The sequence below is a fragment of the Manis pentadactyla genome, chromosome 7 (assembly GCF_030020395.1).
Source record: "Manis pentadactyla isolate mManPen7 chromosome 7, mManPen7.hap1, whole genome shotgun sequence".
In the NCBI taxonomy this organism is placed as follows: Eukaryota; Metazoa; Chordata; class Mammalia; order Pholidota; family Manidae; genus Manis; species Manis pentadactyla.
In genome coordinates this window covers 149,215,937-149,241,043 of record NC_080025.1, presented here as the reverse complement: position 1 = coordinate 149,241,043, position 25,107 = coordinate 149,215,937, and the positions used below count along the sequence as shown (strand labels likewise).

The window sequence follows — 25,107 nt, the reverse complement described above, 5'->3', positions numbered from 1 at the left end:
CTGTTTCTGTTGCGGTTTTCACTTCATTCCAGCCTGAGGGCAGCAGTGGACAGGGACATATGTGTACTTAGTGTGGTCTGGAACTCATACGTATCTTCTGTAGGGGGTGCTTATGCATCTTACTAATTTCTCCAGGATGCTCAGAATTATCTGTACTGTGGCATGTTTTGCAAAGAAATCTCCAATACACAAGGAAGGAGTATGCCTAGCATTTAGGGAAGAAGGTACTCTATAGAAAGTCACTGATCGTTAAATGCAGTTGCCTAAGGAGAGAAACTGTCTCTGGCTCAGGAATGAAATGAAGCAGCTCTGGTGACAGACCAGAGTCCATCCTGGATGTAGCATGGCTCCCGGGATGGCAGGAAGCAAAAGGACACACACGCTGCCCCTGAGCCCCTGTCGCTCACACGGCCCTCAGCCCAGAGCATTTGCACCAGAGCTCTTCTGCTCTTAGAAAAAGCTGCAACGCACAGCTCGTGCAGATGATGACCATAACCGTGGGGAAGAAAAGCTCCCTGCTCCTGTCCTGTGCAGCCTGCTGTGACCCTGCTCTTTGGGCGAAGCAGCCGTGGGTATTGTGTTGGGATGGGTTTTGAGTGCCTGTCACGCATTCAGTAGCGCACCCTTCCTGCCTTACTTCTGTGTGTCAAAGGCCAATTTTCTTGAAAGAAAGACTACTGCTACCAGATGCAGGGTGTTTTCCCCTCGTGGTGGTAGTGAGTGCTCGTCTTTGGGGACAGTCCCTGTGTCCTCTCCCTTCGCTGCCCCCATGAGCATAGAGCATCTTGCTGGCACTTGGTGCTTCTGCATCCAAGTGTTTTGTGTTGGGTTCATCCAGGCCTCACCTGACTGTGGCCGGGCTGTTGTGTATTCCGTGAAATACACACCCCAGTGATAGCGCCTTCCAGGGTTTTAAAATTGTGCATGACTGGGCTTTGCCCAAAAGCAAAGTAAATATACTTTGTACATTTGTACATTATATTTAAAGTTTTTAACAATTAAAACCCGATCAATTATCTTTTCACCCTGGAAAGATGTGGTTGGACCCCATGTGATTGTATATGGACATACTGTTCCTTTCAGTGAAACTTTCTTGACTAGTTTTAACTTAATTAAATTCTTAATTTTTCTTAAAGTATTACCTTAGCCTTTTGGCCAGTCTTCCAATCTGAAGTCTGTGACTATTTCTGTTAAAATGTCAATTTGGGGAAAGATGTTTTTGGGGGTGGGGGGTTCATTATTGTTTAACCTTTCTACAAATTTCTTATACAGTAGAACCTTCTGTTTTTAACCACAATAATGTTTGCTCTAGAGTCTTTATAATGCCTTATGGAAGTGAATTTGTTGAACATTCTATTGGCAAGAAAGGATTAGGCATCTCTTTAGAACTGTGTTGTCATATTACATTGAAATTTGAGTTATGTCATGTAAGCAAAAAGAGAAAAAGTGAGTTCATTTGCCTCTATCGAAAGGTCACTGTGCATGACCTGTGCTCTGGTTGCCAGAGACAAAGGGTCCTCACTAAACCGCTGCCCTGCCGGGTGTCTCAGACGGCCACGCCTGCCATCCCCACCGCCTGCGCCTGTGTGGGACCCTCTGTCTTTCGCACCCCTGTTTATTAGAGCTTCTGTGCGCTCATTGACCACAACCCACCATTCTTTGCTTTCTCCTCCCATTTCCACTTTCCTAAGAGTATCTACAAGGGGAACTTTGGGTGTGGCTACTTAAAAGCGAGGCGAGCGTCGGGACTAGTATTTTGTGAAAATACTGCCTCAGTCTATAGAGCACTGTTTGTGAGTTCTCCAGCATTGCTCTTCCTGTGTGGTAATGGAGACTGCTGGAACGTGGACTGGGACTTCTAACCACCCCCTCAACAGTGGGATGATGAGGCATGCCTCCTGACCCCTGCACGACCCCAGTCACCGTGTGGTCCCATTTGTGCCTGTTCTGTGACTATGACACCACTGTGACCGATGGTGGTGGTCACGTCTGACAGTGAGATGAACACACTTAGTGAGTCACAAAGAAGCCTTGGTTCCAAAACTGCTGCTGGCCCGTAGAAAGATAAAAAGAGAAATTCTGAGGAAAAATGAAACCATAATGATTGAAATTGATTTCCTTGGGGTTCATCTCAATGTGAGATGTGAATATTTCACTGCAAGCTTTCAGAAAACTTCCATGATCTACATTCTCCTCCTGTCCAGACACAGAAGTGTCAGGGCTTTGCTTTGCTTGAAGTCCTAGCTCTTCCCCTGGGGAAGTGAAGGCGGAAACCCCATTACCCTGAGGATCTGCCTTCCCCCTCACTGCTTAACCAGCCCTCCTCAGGGAGAAAAAACATGGAGTTTACAGCTCAGTTCCTCTAAGGAGCCTAAAGATTCCCTGGAGGGGGCTGTTGAGCATTTCTAACCTGTATTGGGGAAGCTTATTTTGACCTCTTGTGTCTCCCTGGGGCCTTGTTCTGGGTACTGTTACTGTGCTTTTAGCAGATAGATAATCACTCTGGGGTTAGAGGAAGCCACCAATGAATGGCTCAGTGGTTGGTTAGAAAGTCATGCTTCCTAGACTAATGAATCATGTGACTCAATAACTAGTGAGATTCTTAAAGCTCACTTGGCCCTCGAGTCCAATAGTGGTGGCGCTTTGCATTTCTGAATAGTGTTCATTTCTACTTTGACACATATTCTTAGTCTACCCCTATTAAAAGTAGAAGGGGCAGCAAATCTTGAAGAACAGGTGTTTTGCCCCATTTCGTAGATAAGACAGTCAAGGCCCTGCAGGGCTGGGGAGCCATGTGTCACACCAGCAGGCGGTGGTGACCATCGTCTTCACTGCCCTCCAGCACCTGTTTATGGCCTTTTTAAGACAAAATGAGGTCTGTGTGCATATTGGCAGCCTTTTCTATTACTAAAATGATTTTCTATTTCGGGCATTTCTCAATACATAATTGCATTATAAGCTGCTCTAAGTGACAGTGTGACTGGTACATACACTGTTAGTTGTCTCCAGTATCAGAGAAGCAAGGTTACTTTTTTTCCATTCTGTAACTATTCCTTTTAGAGGAAATATTTCTGACCTTGTGTCAGTATTTTTAAAATTGCTTTGTAATACTTAGCTAAGACAATGCTGGGTTACCAAAACTTCCACATTATCAAAATCATATACTTGCCTACTCACATGTAGGCATCAGCAAAACATTCTGTAAAATAAATTTGAACAGATCAATTGCCCTTTTTTTCCCCATCGGTTTTCACTATGAAGTTAGATCACTGCTTTCTCTACCTCCTTCAAAGACTGAGACCATTCTCTTTCTAGAAAGGGTTTTGGACGCTGCCAGCCCATTCCTCTTTTCACCTCTGCCCACTCAGAACTGTGTTTCCAGCCTGAGTGCATTCCCACCAGTGAACGCTTAGCACGGCAGGACTTGCTCCCGTCCTGGAATCAGCCTCTTTGTATTGTAGACTCAGCATCTGCCCTCCTCTCGATCAAGTCCTAGGCTTGCGTTTCAGACTGGAGCACTGAGGGTGTCCTCTGACTCCCAGTGGCCAGCTTTAGAATTTTAGGCTTACAAGGTAGCATGGATTTGCTAAGCACTGTCTGAGGGCTCTGCTTACACAGCCCCTTCAGTCTCTGCCGTCATGATCACTTTTCAGGTAAGGAAACAGCAGAGCTTGCGGGGTGCAGAGTAGAGACCCAGGCTTTGCTAGTCAAGTAGCAGAGCTGGGATTGGAGCTCATCTGTGTGACCCAAGTCCACATCCTCACCCTTCCTGTCTACTCCCTCCTAGTGTAAAGTGAGTTTATTATTGCTGCATTAAGTTTGTAAGTTCAGAACGCTGCGTGTGGCGCTTCTCTGAGGTGAGTGGTGTTCATGCTAATGCCTGCCTGTCCACGAAGGCACTGGTTGTGTAATATGAAGACCCTTCTGTGTGAGGGTGCCAGGTGAAGCAGACGCACAGGTGCCTGTCACTGCCTCCATTTGTGGTGAGTGGCCTGCGGGTGGAAAGTGCAGCAGTGCCTGAGGCTTCATGCTGACCCTGCCAGCGCCCCTGGGGAACACAGCCTGTGCATGCTGGGCCTGTGCAGCTCTCCATGGCCTCACGTGCTCATCTCGCACCCCTGACCCCACAAGTGGCTTCTGTCCTCCTTTTGCTTTAACTGATGCATGTTAGAATATCACGTACGTTTTCTACACGTCACATCTACCCAAACTGAGCTTTAGGAAGTGTTCCTGTGACAGGTGAAGGTTGTCAGCCTCACCTGCCCAGGCCCCCCGATACAGTTGTGGTGGGCCCAGTGTTTCAGGCCTGGGGTGCTGCAGGGGTAGCCTGGGCTGAGCACCAGTGTTAACACCAAGTTAATTCCTTGTGCCAGATGCTTGACCTTACCTTCCATAACCCTGGCAGGCATGAAGGCCGCTGCCCACCTACTTCATTATAAAATATCCTGCTAAACAATAATAAGATACAACACAGTTTGTCATTTGAAGTTAATTACAACTAAAATGATAAAATCCTTCATCTTAAATGTTAGTACTTGAAGGCGTTTGCAAAGTTTTAAAAATCAACAAAAATAGGGCCTATAGGCCATAGCAGTAGAACTTTAAAGCCAGGAGGACCTTTTGAAATTGTCTTTTCAGCTTCTGCATTTTGTACTTGAGAAAGAACTGGGGGCAGGGTGGGGAAGGCCCATGCCTGCAGCGGTTTTTCATGAAGAGTGCAGACTTCAGCTGGGGGGAAAGTAGTGCCTGCTTCAGGACAGGGTCTGCCCGGAGAGCCATGTGGGCGCCTGTGACCCTTTCCTTTGTACTCTGGATAAACCTTTACTGTGATATGGCAGATGTTTTAAGGGCTTATTCGAGCAAAGAAGAGCAGATAGAAACCTTCCTTGAAGTGTCATGCTGGGTTTTTCAAATCCCGAAATGGTGAGAGAGTAAGAGAAGAAATTGTAGAGGAAAACCAGATGTGTCGTGTTCATAGGTTAATAGTTCATCTCATGAAACGCCTTGGGCATAAGAAGAATTTTACAAATGATTGTCATTTTTTTGTGTAATTCTTGTGGTTTTCCTTTAAATATGTTTTGTTTGTTTTCATCGATTTTCATGTCATTAACCTACGTCGACGCCTCATTGCATGTTTTATTAACCCTTGGTATATTCATTTTCTTCTGACTTGAAAGAGTAACCCATTAGAATTTAATCCTGATGTCTTGAAGAAGGCTGCAGTTCAGAAAACTTTAAAGGTAAACTAATAGTTTCCCTTCAAAAAAGTTAATTAAAACATATTGAAAGAGATGATGCTTTGGTGCTCATGGGTTTGTCAACGAACTGCCCCTCATAGTCACAGAGTCGGCAGTATCTGCTTGGAGAGAGCCTACTTTTGTTACCCAAGAATTCATACGTAGAAGAATTTAAGTCAACTTTGAAGATAAATTTTATAAGACACAATATGATAAATTATACTTCTGTCCTGTTGGCCTTAGGCAGCAATATCTAAGGTCGTTCTACATCATCTATATTTTAATTGGATTTGAGTTTGTGAAAATGGTGAAATAGAAGTTGTACTTAAAATATGAATCAATTTTTTGGTGATAATTTCAAGACATGCCTTGTGCACTGTGACTACCCATTTAAAAATCACCTCTTCCAATATACTGAGTCAGGGCCATGTCTGAGTCAGTGACTCCTGGCTTTTGATGCTGCCAGGTATGGGTGACTAGCCTTAAGTTTCATTAAATGAGGTAAATTGGAAACTAAGCTCCACTCCCTAAAATGACATGACCATGTATTTTCTGGCTAAATTGTTAAAACTTTTCTATGAATTACAATGCTGTATTATTTTTTCTCTGATTTCATTTAATATCTTAGGCTTAAATATTGGGGGCAGGGGAGGTTTTAAATTGTCTTAAAAAAATTTTATCCAAAAGAGTCAGGATGGTTTTTTTAATCTGGTTCATGTAGAAAAACAAGTTAAATTTCAAAAATGAATAGCAGTTGTTGCCACGTCCATCCCCCAGAACATTGGAAGGAGCTCTGTCGGCAGTCTCCTCTCCCTCTCTGATATCTGGGGCTCACTGAGCAGCGCGCTGTGATGATTAGAACACAGGCTCTGAAATCAGACGGCCGGCATTTGAATCAGCAGAGCTCACCAATGTGACCCACTTGACACAGCACAACATTCAATCCCTATTGATAGCATGGAAGCGATACAATCCTAATTGGAGTATAGAGTAAATTAAGTAAGATCATAGGATAATATGTGTATTTTAGTTGTTACATTATCTCATTTATGTTTAATAACAAAGTTCTGGAAATGGCATTATGCCCATTTTATACACATGAAAATGGAGGTTCAGACAATGGAATGTCAGTCTTGTCATCAGTGGTAAAGAGCTAAGCTTTAAACACAAGACAGACTGACTTAAAAGCTCATACTCTCATTATACCTTGGGTCTCTGACATGTGCTGATGATGCATTTTGAATATCACATCATGGTAGAAAACGCAGTGATTTAACTGTTTCATAGAATCTAAAGTGTCATCCACTGTAAGATCCACCATTATCTTCTGTACCACCAAAAAAGAAAAAAAGGTATCAGTTAAGGTTTATTTTATACTTTGAAAGAATTTCTAGACCTTGGACACATTGTATGGCACCCACACATGCACACACAGGAGAATGTCAGCAAAACAGATGGTTTAAGGCAGAGACACTCTGGCACTACTGCCTCTGCCCGAGGGCAGGCGCACACAGTCATCCTGGAGTATCACCCTGTTTCCATAGGTGGTGGAAAGTGAAAAAAGAAGTGTGTCTTAAAATTGAGAACATAGAGTAAATCTCTAGGAATGAATGGCTACTTTTTCAGAGATGACATCTTAACAATCAGCCTCTGTACCAAACTCAAAAGTACAAGTTTAAGCAAGTGGCTGTCTGTTCCCCGCCAGTACTGATCCTTACCGATTCGGTACTAATTCTGCCTGCGGCTCCACAATGAGAACCCCTCCTCAAAGACCCGGCTGTGACTCGGCCTCACTCTAACTACAGGGAGGCCCTTTTATTGTAGGGGTGGTGCTCAGAGGAAACTTCAGGCTTCTAGTATAAACAAAGAAGGAGAAAATATTTAGGGGAAGATGAGCATTCTCTGCTACAGAAGTCTATATAGCCTTGGGTATTTTTTAACAGTATTTACTTCATTTTGCAGAGTTCATTCACATCAAAAGCAGAAACCAGACAGTAGACTACCACAGTGTGTTTGAGCTAGTGTGTTTTATTCCAATAGTCATATGAATTTGACACCTTTTTCTGTCATTGCTGCAGTGTTGAGGATTGATTCTAAAAATTTTCAACTAAAAACATTTTTTGTGGCCTTCCAATTAATTTCCACCAACATATATATTTAATTGCATCTTCTTGTGAGGCTGAGTTATAAATAAACCTCATATCCCATTATGTTGTTTTCTTCTGTCAGCTGTCTGTGCTAAAGTATGCTTTTTATCACGTTTTCTTATTCCTGATTTTTCTCATTATATTTATATCTGCTTCATTTAATGCACTTCTAGATTGATGTTTATTCTTCCAGTCAAAATTACTTACCAGCTGGTAAGCAAGATATCTGATAGCTACATATTTGAACAGAAGGTACTAAGTTAAAAATGTTACATTGTGTCTCTGACACTTTGTAGTGTTTTTATTATTGCAACCGGGGGACTGTTTTATTCTAATGAAAGTACAGTTGACATGTAGCAGTGCATCGGTTTCAGGGGTACCCCACGGTGATTCGCCAGTTAGACACATCATGAAATGTCCGTCATGCTGACTGCAGTCCCACATGTCACCACACAGTCACTGCAATAGTATTGACTAAATTCCTATGCTGTGCATTATAGCCCCGTGACTGACTGACTTTATGATTCAAAGTCTGAACCTCTCGGTCCCAGGGGACTTTTCTGAAGTATTCAGTCTTTACATTTGTCCTTTCTCATATTTTTCTGTTTCCATTTACTGCACTTTATTCATTTTGTTATCCTAGTAAGATAAGTTTGAAAGCTGGAATTCACATTGAAATTTTTCAGAAGATTTCCATTTTTCCAGAGTAGCTTGCTTTAAAAAAAAAAAAAAAGACATTAACATTTTTAAATTGTGTGCAAAAACCAGCTTTCTTAATTTACTTTATGGTAGACACAGTTATGGCTTTGGGATATGCCTAGCAGTTGTTTCCAGTTAAAGTGTTCCCGGATGTCCCCTGTAACTGAAGTGGCAGAAGGCAGTAGAAGTGACTGTTACTGAAGGATAGTAACTGCATTTTTTGTGAGCCCCATTTCAGGTGTATGTTTCTTATTGTGTCTTTTTGTCTTTGGACAGTCAGGGAAGAAAATGAACAGCAGTCCAAACCCTGTTGTCCAGATGTCAGTTGGGCACAAGGCCCAGGAGAGCAAGGTAAGATGCCAGCATGCCGACACGCTTTGGATGGTGCCACCGTCTCATGTGAGACTGTTGCCAGGGTTGGAGGGAAGGGGGTGCAGGGGTCCAGCCACTGATGTATCTTTCTTTTATTTTCTCTAATCAGTAATTTCATAGACAACCAGTTACTTAATTTGGGGAAAAATATATTGTTCATTTTTTAAAATAACATTAAAAATGGCTTATGAATATGCTTTTGCTTGATTTCATGGGTAGGTGACATGGGATCAATTTCTAAGTTTCCTTTGAATGTTCTGTAAATATTTTGTTTAAAAGACAACCACCAGTGCTTCAAATTCAACAAATACAAATTATATTCAAGAATTGAATAAAATACATTAATTTAGAATAAAATTGAATAAGAGGCCTTGTTGGTGCTGTGGTACGTTCTGCTCTCCCAACATGGGAGAAAACATTTCAGGAACTACGTAAAGCTACAGGCTGTTCTCTTTGAACTCGGCAGGAGCTTCCTGCCTTGCAGCACTGCGTGGCCCCGGGGCGCAGTAGAACAGAGCCTGGCCTGGGGCAGGCTTTGGAGGTGGGTGGGGGTAGGCGGTGGGTCACCGGTGGATTGCATAACAGCTGATTTCCTGACACAGTATGCTTTGGCATGTCTCTCCACAATATGCAACAGAACTTGCTCAGTAAATGTATGTCTTGGACTTTAATTAAAGTCGTCCTAAGCTTCCAAGCACAGTAAATGGATAAACAGTACTGGCCGCCCTTTTCCACGGAAAATACCACAGAGCTGACATTTGAATATTTCTTCCAGATTCGGTACAAAACCAGTGAACCTGTGTGGGAGGAAAGCTTCACTTTCTTTGTTCACAATCCCAGGCGCCAGGACCTTGAAGTTGAGGTATTATATTTGCGTTTTGTAATAGATTTGTTGAGAAAAAATCACATACAAAGAACTGCATGTAAAGCAGCCAGTATACAGACCCATCACCAGAATCAGTACATCTTTGTCAAACTTATCCCAGAGTATTTCATACTTTCTGATACTGTAAATTTAAAAAATTTGCATCTTTCATTGATTTCTACTAGTATCTAGAAATGCAACTGAATTTTGTATGTTGACATCAGATTGTAAACTCTGTAAACTTACTGGTTCTTGTAGCTCTTGATGGTTCCTTTGGGATGTCTTCTGCCTGGCCCCCCGTTTCTGCACAGAATGGCACTTGGAGTCTGATGCCTTGTACTCCAATGCCACCTACCCAAGCCCCTGGCCTTTGGCTCTGATGTTTCACTCTCGTGTTTCACCATGAAGCTGATGCTTGAGAACTTTTCTTCTGCTCCAAGTGCTAGTTTGCTGAGCGCTTTTGTCATGAATGGATGTTGATTTTCTCAGAAGGCTTCTGCAACTATTGAGATAATGATACAGTTTTTCTTTTTAAGTTGATAATTATGGTGAAATACATTGTCTATTCTCAGATGTTAAACCTTGCAAACTCCATTTGGTTTTCAAGACTTAACATGAGAAAACCTAGCAAGCAAACATTTATTTGGAGAGAACCCACACTTAGTCATGAGGTAGTACCTTTTTATGTGTTCAATTTAATTTGCTAAAATTTTGTTAAGAATTTTTGCATTTTAGCCGTAAAGGGTACTTGATCTGTAATTTGTTTTCTTGTAGTCCCTTCTCCTGGTTTATATACCAGGCAGTGCAAGCCTCACGGGATGAGTGGGGAGTGTCCCCTTCATTGTCTAGGAGAGTCTGTGTGGAACTGAGTGGGTTTTGCTCACATGCTTCTCTGGGGAATTCACCAGCAAAGCCTTCTGGGCCTGCTGTGGTTTTCTTTGTAAGAAGGTATTTAAATACAAATTCAGTACCATTAGTAGGTACTGATCTATCCAGGTCATCTGTTCTTCTTGATGATTTTTGGTATTTACGTCTTTCAGGCAGTTTATCTACATTACTGCATTTCTTGACACGCACCGTCCATGGTGCTCCTTAGTATCCTGGAAAGGTGGAGGCCTCCTCTCTTGCTTCTGAGGGAGTATGGCCTCTTCTTTTCCTGACCAGTCTGGTGAGAGGTTTATCAATTTTATTTTCTTAAGAACCAGCTTCTAGTTTCATGGATTGTCATTGTCCTTCTCTGTTTACTTCCTCACCGATTTCTCCTCTGATCGTCATTATCTCCTTTCTTCTGCTCCCTTTGGGTTCCATTTGCTTCTGTTTTCCTAGCTTTTGAAGGTGGAGGCTGGATGTGAGCCCTTCTCCGACGAGCTGAGCATCTGGCTGACGGGGTCTTGAGAGCTGCCGCGGCCGCATCCCACACGTACCGATTCCGTGTAGCTGCTTTTTCAGTCTTCTCAAAATACTTAATGATTCCCCTTTTAGTTTCTTCCTTTGACTCATGGGTTACTAAAGATCTGTTAGTTTCCAGGTGTTTGGGGATTTTTCTTCCTATTGTTCGTTCTAGCTGAACTCCACAGTGGTGAGATTACATCCTCTGTATGACTTGAATGTTAAGCCTGGAGGCTGGTCGCCCAGAGGACGGCCTCTCGGTGCGCGTTCCATGTGCCCGGGGAAGCCTGCTGCTCCTGGGTGGGCGTTGCGTTCCCCGAATGCCATCGAGGCCAAGATGGCTTGACCCTGCTGCTAAGTCTCTGTGTCCTCACCGTTTTCTGTCTCCTTGTTACGTCAGTCACTGAGAGTGTGGCGTCTAAGGCTTTAGCTTTGAGACTGGATCTGTCTGTTTCTTCCTCTCGGGCCTCAGTTCTTGTTTCATGTACTTTGGCCTCTGTTACTAGGCACATAAACCCCTAGGGCTGTTCTGCTTGCCCACCAATGAGCCGTTCCCTTTATCATGTAAAAGCCCCTTGTCAAGGTACTCTCAGCTCTGTGATCAACTCTGATGTTAATATATATATTAATTGATATATTAATGACCTTTCTTGTGATTGGATTTAGCTCAGCTTATTTTTCCCATCCTATTGCTTTCAACTATTTGTAACTTTATAGTTAAACTAGGTCCTTACAGACAGCATACAGTTAAGTCTTGCTTGTTCATCTAATCTGGCAGTTTCTTCCTTTGCATTTTGGCATCTAGTTCGTTCCCATGTGCTGTTGTTGTTGATGGGTGCTGCCAATGTGTTATTTGTCCCATTTATTCTTTATTCCGTTTTTCTCTTTTTTTAATCTGATGTCTCTTGGGTGAATTGAGCACTTTTATAATTCATTTTATCACCTTTTTTGCCTTATTCGCTATACCTCCTTGTTTTGTTTTTATTTTTTTTTAGGGGTTGCTCTAGAGTTTATGCTACTCATTTTTACCTTAAGTAGTAAGCCAGGTCTCAGAGAGTACTAGAACCTTCTGTGACTGACTTCTGCCATTTCCTCTCTTCCAGACTTTGTGCTGTGGTCCTGTTTTACTTACGCATGTGTGTTTAACCCTACAACACATTTTGTTATTTACGTTTTAAGCAGGCAGTTGTTTTTAAAGAGCTTAGAAAAAACAAAGCAGTCTTTCCAATTTTGCCACATATTTGCCCTTTGCAGTGTTATTCCCTCCATGGCATGGATCCCAAGTTCCTCGTCATGTGATTTTCCCTTGCCTGCAGGTCTTTTTCAATTCCTGTGGGTTTGTTCTGTTGGTGATGAATTCTTTCAGCTTTTGTATGTCTGAAAAAGTCTCTTTCACCTTCATTTTTGAAACATATTTTCACAAGGTACAAAATTTTTGCATAACAGTTTTTTTTTCTTCCACTTTCTTCCATCTTGCATTGTTTCTGATGAGAAGTCTGCTGTTGTTAAGTTTGGGAAACATTTGGCCACCGCTTCCTCACATTTTCCCCCCTTTACGTGTCTAATGTGCTACCAACCCCATACTGTGATCTTTCATCTCAGAAGTAGGACCTGGATCATTCTCCCGAGTCTTTCCCCCACACGCTCATGTGTGCTCGTGTGTCTGACAGCTTTTAGCACCCTGTCACCAGTTCTGTCAGCTGTGTAACTGCTGGATCTGCTTCTGTATGTGAGTTTTACCCTCATTAGGAGTCACATAGTCCTGTTTCTTTGGTTGCCTGATAATTTTTCATTGTAATTTTACATTCCAGAGTATTGGGATTTTTGTATTCCTAAGTATTTTGGAGATTTGTTCTTATTAGCAGTTGGGTTACTTGGATACATTCTGAGCCTTTTGAGGCCTGAGCTAAGCTTCACTGGGCAGGCCCGACAGCTAGTCCTGCAGCCTGTGGCCTCGCTAGTCTGATGCTCTGGGTGTTAAGAAATTTCTGCCCTCTGTGTGGAAAGGATACTGCCTGCTGTCCTTTGTGCCCTGGGACTTGTCCTCACTCCTCATGGAGCACCTTCCCTGGCCTTGAGCAGTCTGTTCCTGCACACATCTGAGCAGCTGCAGACACTCGCCAGGGCCTTCGGTGCTCTCTGGGGGGCTCCTCCACACTGGGGGACCACTGGGCTCTGTCTGGGGCCCTAGTACTGGCCATAGCCTGAACTCTCCCAGCCAGTGCCACACCAGTGGTGGAGCTCCCCCACTTGCTTCTGCATCCTGTGTCCAGTTCCCTTTGCTATCCAGTTGGAGACCTCTCATCTCATGTCTGCTGGGTGTTTTTAAGCTAATGTAGGATGATAAATTCATTTCCTGTTACCTGGTCATAGCCAGAGCAGAAGTCCTCTGCGTATTTTAAAATACGATGTATATAAGTCACCGCCTTAGGCAGAATTAGGGGAGCTTCTCGGAGGTGCGCCTTCTGCTCTCAGTGGCAGGCTCCCTGCCGCCTCTCTCACTCCACTTTAGTTTAACAGAAGTGCTGTTCCAAGTGCGTTCATCCCAGTGCTGAGCATCTGAACAATTCTAGTTCCCATACTTTCCTCTTAGCATGGCCTGTATTTCAACATTCAGTCCTTGAGAGGTCAGGGGGCCTCTGTTTTCTATTTAGCTTGACCCTGAGGTCTGAGGGGTGTCCTGCTAGGCAGTTGTCACTCTCCTTGATGGTGCCAGTCAGTTGGACATGCCCAGCCTGTTCCATTGTTCTGTTTGTTTTATATTTTTACATTCTGTTTAATACAAAATATATCTGTCTAGCTACTTATTCCTTCATAAATTGCACTGTTAAAATATCTGGTTACTGGATCTTGAATTTTTAAAATTGAGTTCTGTAAACACTGTCACTTATATCATTTAAATGCTTTCATGATTGCAGCTTAGATTAGCAAGCAGGCCTTGAGGTTTCATGTGTAGTTCACTTCTCTCACCATTTCTGTGCAGCCCATGAACCCTCCAGGGCTCCTCCCCTATGTGGTTGAATTCCGTGTTACCACAGTGCAATAGGGGTGATGCCTGTTAACAGAGGTAATGCTGGTGGGCATTATTCAGAAGACAAATTGCCATGCATTTAAATCAGATGTTGTAAATTTTCAAAACAACCAGGTAAATTTTCAGTAGAAATATTTTTTCTCCACAGACAGGCCATCACTAGTCGAAACTTGAATCCTCACTGTGCATGTGAGTGGTTGCCGTCCCCACAGGGCCAGGGACATTTGTCATCCTCAGGCGTGTGCGCTGCTGCCCCTCGGCTCAGGACTCCCTCAGATTCATCACACAAGGCGTTCTCTGGGTTCTTGTTCTCGTGTGTTGAGGAAATGACAGATCGTAACCCACTCATTACGGTGTTTTGTGTTTCAGAAGAATCCCTTAGACAACCTGCTTAGGAGGAGGTGACTGAACTGCTTCTTAAACGCTGGACCCAGGCCTTTCTGTGTTTTCTGCCCTAACCCTCAGCGCTAAGCATGTTCTGCCATGTCTGCAGGTCAGAGATGAGCAGCACCAGTGTTGCCTTGGGAACCTGAAGATCCCTCTCAGCCAGCTGCTGGCCAACGAGGGCATGACCCTGAGCCAGCGGTTCCAGCTCAGTAACTCTGGCCCCAACAGCACCCTGAAGATGAAGGTCGCCCTCCGGGTACGGGCGTCTTGAGCAGGACTTACAGGGGTGGGAGGGGCCGCCTGGGCTATGCTCTCCGGCTGTGCTCCCAGTGTGGGCGGTGCAGGGCGTGGGGGGGGGGTTGGGGGGGAGCCCAGTTCCAGCAGGAAGTCTTGTGTTTGGGGAGTGCAGAGACTGGTTCTGTAGGGTCTCAGGAGAGGGTGAGAGCAGACTCAAGACATCCCACAAAGAGGGTATTGCGAGATGGCTTGCGCAGCCCCAGAACTACTCTTTATGCTTGCACATCAGTCCAGCCAGCCATGCTTTTAGGTCCCCTGGCCCAGGTTAAATTGTCAAAGGCCATTCAGGAGAATTTAATGAAACTCTACAAGATGGTAGAAATTACAGAAAAAAAATTTTGTCCAAAGTAGATGGTAATTCTTGTAAGTACCTAAAGAAACATGCAGGGAAATGCTAAAACTGACTAATTTAAAAATGCAAATTAAAATTAACTGACTTTCCAAAAAAATTAAACTCTGTGGAAGGTACAGTCCAGCGCCCGGCCCCAGCACAGCCTCTGCAGAAGGGACTGCTCTGCAACCCCTTGGACTGGTGATCCTCTCCCTGGAAATCTGGCTTTTGGTAGAAATACAGAATGTGGGGAGACTATGCACATAAAGACATTCATGCCGCTTTATTTTGTAAAAGCAGGAAAAAAATCACAAGCCATCACAAGCCCTGGAGAGCAGACTGCTCAGGGGAACATTGTGCACATTGGAAGGAGGCAGTAAAAGCGAGTGTGGTGGGGGGTCCAGGAGCTCGGGCAGGTGGGGGGTTGGCCTTGCTGAGCAGAGGGTGGGGGGTCCAGGAGCTCAGGCAGGCGATGGGGCAGCCTCACTGGGCAGAGGGGCGCTTGCCCCCGTCGTTTCCCTGAGGAGTGCTGGCAGAGGCTGCCGTGCAGAGTGAGGCTGGCCACCTGCGCAGGGCATGGGACTCAGGCTTTGCCAGCTATGACATTGCCCAAAATGGTGCAGAAAGGCAGGTGAACAGAAGAGGCTGGAGAGAAATGCACAGAAATGACATTTACCTCACAGAAGCGATGTTTTGGTTACTTTAACTTTCCTCTTCTAAACCCTCTGTAATGTGGTGTTGCCTTAATAACAGAATAGCTGAACAGATAGACTAGATCATTTTTAATGTTTTGTGTTTAAAGACATATTTGCAAATGAATATATCTAAAGCAGGTCACATATCAGATCATTACCAGTGTCACCAGTTTTAATTTTGTGTTTATTTCCAACTCTAGGTGCTCCACCTTGAAAAGCAAGAAAGATCTCCGGACCACCAGCACTCAGCTCGAGTAAAGCGACCCTCTGTCTCCAGGGACGGGAGGAAAATGCCCATCAGGGCTCAGATGTCCGCGTCGCCCCGCACTGCAGATGGCGGACCCTCCCCACCCGTGCCAGACAGCGGGAGTGATGGTAAGCCTGGCGAGGAGGAGAGCACCCCGTCTGTGGAGGCCAGCCCGCCAGAGCCAAGTGACCTGGCCGGAAGCTGCTCCAGCCTGCAGGCCAGTGCTGCCTGCTCCCCCAGCCACATCCTCATCAAGGAGCCCACCCCGAGCATCGCTTCGGACGTGTCACTGCCCATCGCCACCCAGGAGCTTCGGCAGCGGCTGCGGCTGCTAGAAAAGTAACTAGACACCCTTTGCCCTTGTTGTGCCTGGTGGGGGGTGGGGGTAGCGCATACCATACAGGGAGCACCTCTCATGTCAGCTAGAATAACTGGAGTCTGACCTTTTTGACTTGGATAAACCTGCCATTTTTTGGGCCTCGTATTTGGCTCATTTAAGGATGAGAAAGTGAAGGGGCAGTAGGTTCCGTGACTGGGAGGAGCCCTGGTGCCTGTCCTTAGACCAGGAAGGCAGAGCCTGGAGTCAACTTGCTGAATCATAATCCCAGGGTGGCACCTGTTTGCTGTATAAGAATAGGCCCTGCTTGTCCGTGTTTGATCAACACCTGTTCCAGCTGCCTGGGCCCATCTGCCTGTCTTGGATGTCTGCGCTCATTCTTGTTTAAACCCCACGGCTCATAGATGTTCTCTGATAAGGAAGAAAAGCACTCAGCAGTTGTCAGCCTCAGACTAGCCTTTTCCTCTCAGCGGAAGGAAGGAACACGTTTGCCCTTTGAGGCACTTGTTACTATTTGTTGTTCTAAGAGGTGTGTTGAGTGCGATGTGCAGCCAGGGTGGGGTGTGTGTGTTCCTGGCAGCCACAGACCGCTGGTCTGTGGGGCCTCTGTGACCCAGACTTAGTACACTCTTCCCCTCGGTACTCTCTCGTGTCCACTGTTCTGGAGAAAAGGAACCAGTTCCTTCCACTCTTGCTGTAGAAGGAAATAGAATTTCAAAGAAACCGCTTTTCCTCAGGAGCTCAGCTTAGAAAGTGGCCGAGGTGACCCTGGGGAGCACAGGCTGGAGTGGTTGTGGGCCGTCCTGCAGGTCTGTGCTTCAGCCGTGAGAGAATCCAAGTGGGGAGTGTGGATCTCGGCAGATGGCCTGTCAGTGAGAAACAGAGGCACTCGCGTGGGGCTGTGACAGAGGGCAGCTGTGGGTCAGTTCATAAAAACCATGGAAGAGATGTTTATAATCAGGAGACCTCGTTCTTACTTTGGGCCCTAAGAGCAAAGGCTGCCAGCTTTGAATAATTACATTATGTTTAATCCTCAACTGAACTATGAACTCAGCTGGTGCCCAGGTTTGGCCCATCCCACAGGTGCTCTGAGCCCTTCCTGTCTAATCGAGAGAGCACGGCCTTACTGTGTGGGTGCACCTCAGCCCGCTTGGATGGAGGAGGCGGTGACCTTGTGCTTGCTTCCCCAGTGGGACGACGCTGGGGCAGTCTCCGCTGGGGCAGATCCAGCTGACCGTGCGGCACAGCTCGCAGAGGAACAAGCTGGTGGTGGTCGTGCACTCCTGCAGGTGAGAGGGCACGGGGTGCGGGCGGGGGTGGGCGTGAGATGCTCTGGCGTCACCAGCACATGGGCTTGTTTCGACTTTGAAGAACAAAGCAGATTGTCCCGTGACCCTGTATTCAGTGTTTCACTTGCTTTTGTTCTAATGTCTCCTAAGCATGTCCTATTTGTAGTGCTGTGCTGTGGTCTACACGGCATTCCCTGCGTGGTGGTTAGAATGTCTGTGTTACTCATAACAGTAGTGAACACAGTTTTCTTTTATTGAGGCGTCTTCTGGGGATTAAATTTCCAGGAGTAGGTTTATGTCAGTTTACAGCTCCAGAACAGTTTATGGGATCATGACGGGCATTTCCAGAGTCTTTCCACAAGGAGGATGCCGGGGACATCGGCCCCTCTGGCACACGTGTCCCTTCTCCCCACGGGCGGGACCGGTCTGTCCTAACTTGCACAGGGGTTTTGTTTGTGTTATGCTTCAGTTTGTGTGATGGCCGGTGATGGGTGGAGGTGACCGGGTTTTTTCCTTTTGTGTAACTTGTCTCAGGTGGTAGCAGAATCGATGTAAATAAATAATACGAATATTTGGATCTTAGAAAAAGCTGTTGGAAACATAGGAAAATGAAATTAGTGACACTTAACCGGTTATGTAAATGTGGAGTTCAGTTCAGCCCTACTTGTTGTGCACCTTCTGTGAGCTTGCTGTTTGAGGGCTGTGGGTGGTGCAGGGCGTGGCTCACCCAGAGGGTGCTGGTTCTACACCCCAACCTGACCCAGGTGGTGGCAGGTGAATGGCCTGAAGTGGGTGCCTGTAATTCAACACTGGACTGTTTTTGCCCCAGACCAGCAGCCTGGGTCCTCATCTATGAAGGGTTCAGGGGTCGAAGGACAGAGACTGGGGTCAGCACCAAGCAGGCACAGAGAAAGGCTGAGTGCCACTCAGCAGTCCTGTAAGCAGCATGCTGCACGGCTGCCCTGGGGCCTGGGAGGTGGCTTTATTTGGCCATAAGGCTGACCTCATTGCCTCATCAGGAGAAGACAGTACGAGTTCTGTGGGAAGCGGTAGTTTCTGTGTTGAAAGCAGAGCAAGGTGTCAGAATATCCCCCAAACTCTGGGCGCAAGACATGGAGGCAGACGCCCCTGCAGCAAAGATGCTGAAGGAGCAGGGGCAGCAGGCAGAGGCAGGCGTCACTCCTTGTGCTCAGCGTGCAGATGAATACAAAGCAGAGCCGGGGACCCGAGTGTGACGGAGCTGTCTTCCTGGGTTCTAATGTCTAGTGTTCTCTGGTTTGTGTTACAAGGAATCTCATTGCCTTCTCGGAAGATGGCTCTGACCCCTACGTCCGCATGTATTTGTTACCAGACAAGAGAAGGTCAGGAAGGAGAAAAACACACGTGTCAAAGAAAACATTGAACCCTGTGTTTGATCAGAGGTAAGGTGTGTACTCAGCCGGGGTAGACGCCGATTAACACACCAGGAACGGCCTGGCAATTCCTTTGAAATGACTCAAATGTTTAAACACACACACTGTTGACAAGTGTAAGTGAAAGAATCAGCAGTTATGAACTTGTTAACGTAACTAACTATTTGAAACTTCCTGTAGACCTGTAAATGTAAGTCCCAGGTATAAATTATGGACAGGGAGGGTCGCTATTAAGCAAAGTGGATGGCCAAAGGCCAGAACCTTCCCTATGGGCACAGATCCATTGCTTTTCACTGAGACAGAAATCAAAACTGAGAATTTTAAAGTATTTTTAAATAACAGTTGAAAAAACAACATCGTAGGATGGACATTCTTGTGAAAAACAAATTCCAAAACAACTGAGAAAAGCAGTGAAAAGACTGGCTTTGCTGCTTGAAGCATCCGATGTCTCACTGGTGGTCTGGTAACAGTGGCTGTCAACCTCGGCTGCCCCACGCAAAGATTCTCCGTCTGTGCAGCCTGGTATTGCCCGTGATGGTGCTCCAGCTGAAAGCACAGTATTTATGGAAACAACAAAGTCAGTGCTGTTGATGTCTGTTAGTTCGCTTTACACCTCATCTTTGAAGATGCTTGTCATTTGTCACATTTTCACACGTGTAACTGTTTAAACCAAGGTCAGAACCTGACGGGTGTGCGCTGAGTCCTGGTGCGGGCCTGCTCCGTGTGGCCGGCTCTCTCCCTCAGCTGCGCGTTAAGGGTGTGGGGACCCCACGTGCAGATCTGGGTCTCCAGCTGCTGGAGCTCCACAGGAGGCTGACCACATCCCAGTCGCGTCCCTGCAAGGCCTCAGGGTCGGCCGGCTCGGGCGCTCTGGTCCTCAGCGCTGGGTCTGTGGCCTCTGGCCTCGGCCATTGGAAGTGTGTTGCCACCTGTCCCCCTCCCAGCAGCTGCTCACACGGCCCTTAGTCCCCCCACTCCGGCTGTGAAGTGACTCCTGTAGTCTTAGGCCTGGCCGAGGGAAGGAGCCTGTGACCTACGTCACCCCTGCTGTCTGTGTGTTACTACTCACTGTGATGAGAAGGGACACCTCCCGATCCGAGAGGGGGCTTGGGGGCAGTGGTGCCCTTCACATACTCAGGGTGCCAGGTCTTCTCTTTACATTTTGAAAATAATGAAAAAACTTTGTTTTTGATTCTTCATGAAATTCCAGATCCAGACATCTAGCAGAACTTAATTTTATAATGAAAAACAAACATTTACAATGGTCTTGTAGGCAGAAATGGCATTTTTTTACTTGTAATAAAATACATCAAAATAATGGAGAAATTTAAGGAAGGTCCCCTTGTTGGTTTTCAGCTTCGATTTCAGCGTCTCCTTCCCAGAAGTGCAGAGGAGGACACTGGACGTCGCAGTGAAGAACAGCGGCGGCTTCCTGTCCAAAGACAAAGGGCTTCTTGGCAAAGTAAATTTGAAAACCTTCATCACCTCCTACACTTTGAAAATTAAACACTTACCCTAGTACATCTATATGGATGATACCTATTTAAGTGGAAAGGGGTGAACTACTCTGTGATTATTGCTTATTTATAAAACAGAGTATCTTGAAAGACTGCCTGTCAAATAAGACATCAGTACATTTGAAGATACTTTATTTTCATTGTTCTTGCATATTCACATTATTGGCATATTAGTCGTACTAACACTGAACTTACAGTTGAAGAAAGTGTTAGTTTTCAAATTTAACATTTTCTTCAAGCATCACATTGAAAGAAAACACAAGAGAAGATACTTGCTTATAGTTCCATCATCTAACCCACTGTTCTTTTGCTAATAAATCATTGGCTTTATTTCTCTGTGTTTCCTCTAGTCTTTACCCACATTCATATTTGACTCTTGCATGTGGTTATGTATTCTTTAATACATAGAGGTTAAGTTAGGGAAGAGGACTTTGAATTGTTCACCATTTACAGATGAGCCACACCAGCTGTGCTGCTGTCAGCTGCACTCGAGCCACACCCCCGTAAATCACCTCCACTGAGCCTTCAGGGTTAACTGAATTTTAGGACAGTTGGATACAGGAAAAATCTCTGGATGTGCTCAACCTCATAATTCTTTTTTTTTTTATTGTTTTTTTTTTTAATATAAATTTTTTGTCCATTTATTTCATAACTTTAAGCATGCACACCCACCCACACAGATCCACATACCTATATGTTTTATCATGGCACCCACTTATAGCAGGAAGTTTTTTTTTTTCATATTAATTTATTTTACTTTATAAATCTAGTTTTAACACATTACATTATTGTCAATCTGTTAGGGCCTCCAAAATGAGATAAATAGAAAAAATATACTTCTAAACTTTTTTTTTTTGAGAGGGTATCTCTCATATTTATTGATCATATGACTGTTAACAACAATAAAATTCTGTATAGGGGACTCAATGCACAATCATTAATCAACCCCAAGCCTAATTCTCAACAGTCTCCAATCTTCTGAAGCATAACGAACAAGTTTTTACATGGTGAACAAGTTCTTACATAGTGAATAAGTTCTTACATGGTGAACAGTGCAAGGGCAGTCATCACAGAAACTTTCGGTTTTGATCACGCATCATGAACTATAAACAATCAGGTCAATTATGATTATTCGTTTGATTTTTATACTTGATTTATATGTGAATCCCACATTTCTCCCTTATTATTATTATTATTATTTTTATTTTTAATAAAATGCTGAAGTGGTAGGTAGATGCAAGATAAAGGTAGAAAACATCAACCTCATAATTCTTAAGAGTCAGAAGGATAGAAAAGATTGAAAATGAAGACTCCAAGTAAAGGAGAGTTTGGCCCTCCAGGTGGGGACAGGAGATTGAGATGGGAGGCGGAGTGAGGGCTGAAAGACGGCACCTGAGCGTTCACGAGTGTTTTCACCGACAGGTGTTGGTCGGTCTGGCATCTGAAGAGCTCGCCAGAGGCTGGACCCAGTGGTGAGTGCCCCCCTCCGTAGACAGAGCCCACCACGTACTAGCGCCTCACCGCTGACCGCACGTCTGCGTCATCTCCCTGTGCTCTCCAGGTATGACCTCACGGAAGACGGGACGCGGCCACACGCGGCGACATAGGCCATGCTGGCTGTGAGCAGCCCTGCCGGAGGACCTGCCCCGCCGTGTGCCCAGGGTGCGCCCTCCCACAGATGCTCCAGTGCTGTTTTATAACCCAGTGTATTTAGTTATACAGACCTTACCAGTTTTATATGACATGTTGGCATCGTAGGCATATTTGGCCAATGTTATCATTAAATTTTATATGCTTAATTTCCTCTAGTATTTCAGTTATTCCAGTGCACACTGGGATGTCATATTGTGTCCCAGAAAGTTGTTTGTCGACTATATCTACGAGGAAGCAGATGTGTATATGCTTTCCTTTTACCTTGTCTTATATATCTCTGAGGTACACTATAGCATGTAAATAGACACTATTTTTTATAATCTGTATATGCTGGTTTGATTCAGAAGAAAATGGATCAAGGACATGTATTTTTTCTTTTAAAACTTACTAAATTCTTATGACAAATAATCATTTTTGTCTTTGCAGAAAAAGTTCTCTGACCTATTTTGTGGTGTTTCTTTTTGAAAAGCTGAAAGATTATTGAATATTAGTATATTTCTGCCTTTACAAATGATGAAAGAAAGTATTCAAAATAATAAGACTTTCATAAATGTAAAGATGTATTATTGGGAAGTCATTTGAAGTGCTGATCAAAAAAAACGTATAACCGAGTAATGTAAAATATTAGGGGAGAATGGTCATGGCCCGTAAATCATAGTGTACTGATCCGAATTTCTCACATACAATGGAATGTCTTAAATTTATTTTTAATTGCTTGTTATAACTTACTCATGAAATAGTGCACAGATGCTCGATCATTCTGTTCCTGAAATGTAACACAGGTTTTCCCTGTTAGCAGCCAGGTCATGGTGAGCTGGTCAGTCATGGGCTTTGCTAACACTCAGTGTTTCCCGGCCTGGGAAGGAAAACGGCTCACAGTGTCACCATAAAGGCTGCAGAGAGGTCGGATGACCGCCCGTCCGCGCATTTGCAGTGCGATGGCGCGGTGGACAGGTACCCGGGCCAGGCCTCAGCTTCCCTCTGCCTCTGCGCCTTGGCCCGGCCAGGACCAACCAGGCTGTTCACTAAGTAACCGCTTCCTGGTTTCCTCGTTCTCTGCCAAGACTGACCTCGGTATTGGGATATTGTTCTACAGTGTTTATTTTGGAACATTTTTTTCTCTTTGGATTATTAAAAGCATGTTTGTGTATTAAGAGTCCCACACCTCATGTGGGAGGCGAGGCTGTGAGTGATGTGTGCGTGCCTATAAGCCACGTATGACATGTGCAGGGAGAGTTTTAAATATTTTAAGCTATATGATGAAAATGACTTCCTTGGCCATATGAATATTCTAAAATTATGTATACTTTGGGGAAATTCAGCTTTATGTTGAAACTGGAGATGCTACCATAAATCATGCTGTGGACTCGTGGACTGCTCACGTGGCCAGACAAACCAAAGTGCCTGTCATGGTGGGTGCCGACCCTCATTCCTGACACTCCTACCTTCCAGTGGATTTTAATTTCATATTGATTTACACTCGGAACCATGGGTTTATTTATAACGGAGTCTATGGCTTTATAACACATTTCATGTAATCGTGAGGACTAATATAATCTCGCTATTTCCTACTTAATGAAACCTCACTTGAAAGCCTCATAAAAACCATTTCTGATGATGTACTGAGAAGTTTATGAATATACTGATACACGTGATCATACATGCACACAAAATATTTAACTGGTATTTTAGTTGCATGAGAAAGACAGGTAATTGCTTATTAAATCTAGTTGACCACTCATGCCATTGGATTTATTCAAAGATTTTTTTTTAATTAAGTCAGTTGAAGGGCTTTTGGCATAATCTATACATAATCAACACTCAGTGAAATTCAGCGAACTTGTAATTTTTACCAACATCCTAAACATTTGAGTTTTCCAGCCACGTGCTTCACCTGTTTGTTTTTGCCTGTGGGAATGCGATTGGGCAGAATAAGTACAGTGAGAGGCACAGGCCGGCCAGCCACACGCCGCCCTCTGACCGGCACAGAGGCACCTGGGGCTGCAGATGGAGCAGAGCTCCTGCAGGCGCCGAGGCGCTGTTTTCTGAAAGGAAAGGCAGGGTGCTAGGGCAGGAGAGCCCCCGCGGGTGAGTCTGTCCCCGGCCCAATGAGCTCGGGGAAAGTTCTCGTGTCTGCAGGAGAGGCTGGGAACTGCTGCCAGGGCTGGCCGCCCTCCAGCAGCGGCCGAAAAAGAATGCTCTCGAGTTCCAGGGACGTTCGTTCCTAGTTCTCTGCAATCAGTCCATCTAGGAAAAGGGAACTTTGACTTGTCCGCATTGAGCCAAAGCGACAGAGGGAAATTGGAAATTGAATGACCTTGAGTTCAGTTAGGTGCATGTGCGGCTCCCTTCTCCGGTGCCCGAAAGTGTGGGTGTGTGAAGGTGTTTTCAAGTTTCCAATTCAAACAGAAGCCTTGTAGCTGTATTCACCACAATTGACACTCTTATTGTGAGAATTCCCGTACAGATACTCTTCATCAAGAGGTCAGCCCTTCTTTTTCAAGAACCTAAGCCAAACGCAGATTGGGGTGTATGTACATTTGTGTGGTTGCTACTTTAACTCCAGTTCAAGCTGGATCACCCACTGCGAATGGCAACAGCAGCGGGTTTTTATCATAGAATGCCTCTTTGCTCACATTTTCCATGGCAGTACATGTATTTATTCAATAAAACTTTTATGTTAGCTCACTCGTGACTTGTTTTTTTGTCTTTTGGAGTGAAGTTTTCAGTGTGGGACAGCATAATGCACTGGCAGGTACAGCATACTATTTGTTTACAGTGTGTGAGTGCTTTCATTTTTGAAAGAACTGCATCAGATCATAGATAGGTACCATTCCTCACATTCCCACCTTAATTTGACTTGCCTGGCTGCTTGGTCTCTGGGTTTTGAAAACAGCTTTCCTGAAAGACAGTCTTGAGGGGAAGAAAGTCTTGAATGTGCTTTGTGACCAGAGCTCGGAGCAGAAGTGAAACAGAGGCTGGTTTCAGGGAGGAGAGGAGATGCCAGAGGCGCCCCCTGTCCAGATGCGGGCACAGGACGGGGCCCGCCTGAGCCAGCGCTGCTCTCGGCCCCTCGGCACTGCACGCAGCCGACTTCTTCCTTGGCCCATCGGACACCTTCGCCCAGGACTTCCCTGATGTGTGGCTGGCTGGCTGTCGAGCTGGGTGACTGTCTTCTCCTCCAACCAGACTCTGGATATTG

The 25,107-nt window shown here is 45.0% G+C and overlaps 1 protein-coding gene across 2 annotated transcripts in view; it reads left to right on the top strand.

Annotated features, from left to right (window-relative positions):
• The window catches only part of ESYT2 (extended synaptotagmin 2), a 79,774-nt gene extending 55,181 nt beyond the window's left edge, over positions 1–24,593 (top strand). Inside the window, exons 14-23 of one of the 2 annotated variants that reach the window (XM_057504946.1) lie at positions 5,178–5,240; positions 8,360–8,434; positions 9,231–9,317; positions 14,234–14,383; positions 15,651–16,036; positions 17,225–17,323; positions 18,613–18,744; positions 20,092–20,197; positions 21,675–21,724; positions 21,814–24,593. In XM_057504946.1, the coding sequence (XP_057360929.1) occupies positions 5,178–5,240; positions 8,360–8,434; positions 9,231–9,317; positions 14,234–14,383; positions 15,651–16,036; positions 17,225–17,323; positions 18,613–18,744; positions 20,092–20,197; positions 21,675–21,724; positions 21,814–21,859 (1,194 nt within the window). In that variant the 3' untranslated portion in view covers positions 21,860–24,593. The remainder of the gene's footprint in view (positions 1–5,177; positions 5,241–8,359; positions 8,435–9,230; positions 9,318–14,233; positions 14,384–15,650; positions 16,037–17,224; positions 17,324–18,612; positions 18,745–20,091; positions 20,198–21,674; positions 21,725–21,813) is intronic. The other variant, XM_057504947.1, reaches the window with a different exon arrangement.
• The last annotated feature ends 514 nt before the right edge of the window (positions 24,594–25,107 follow it).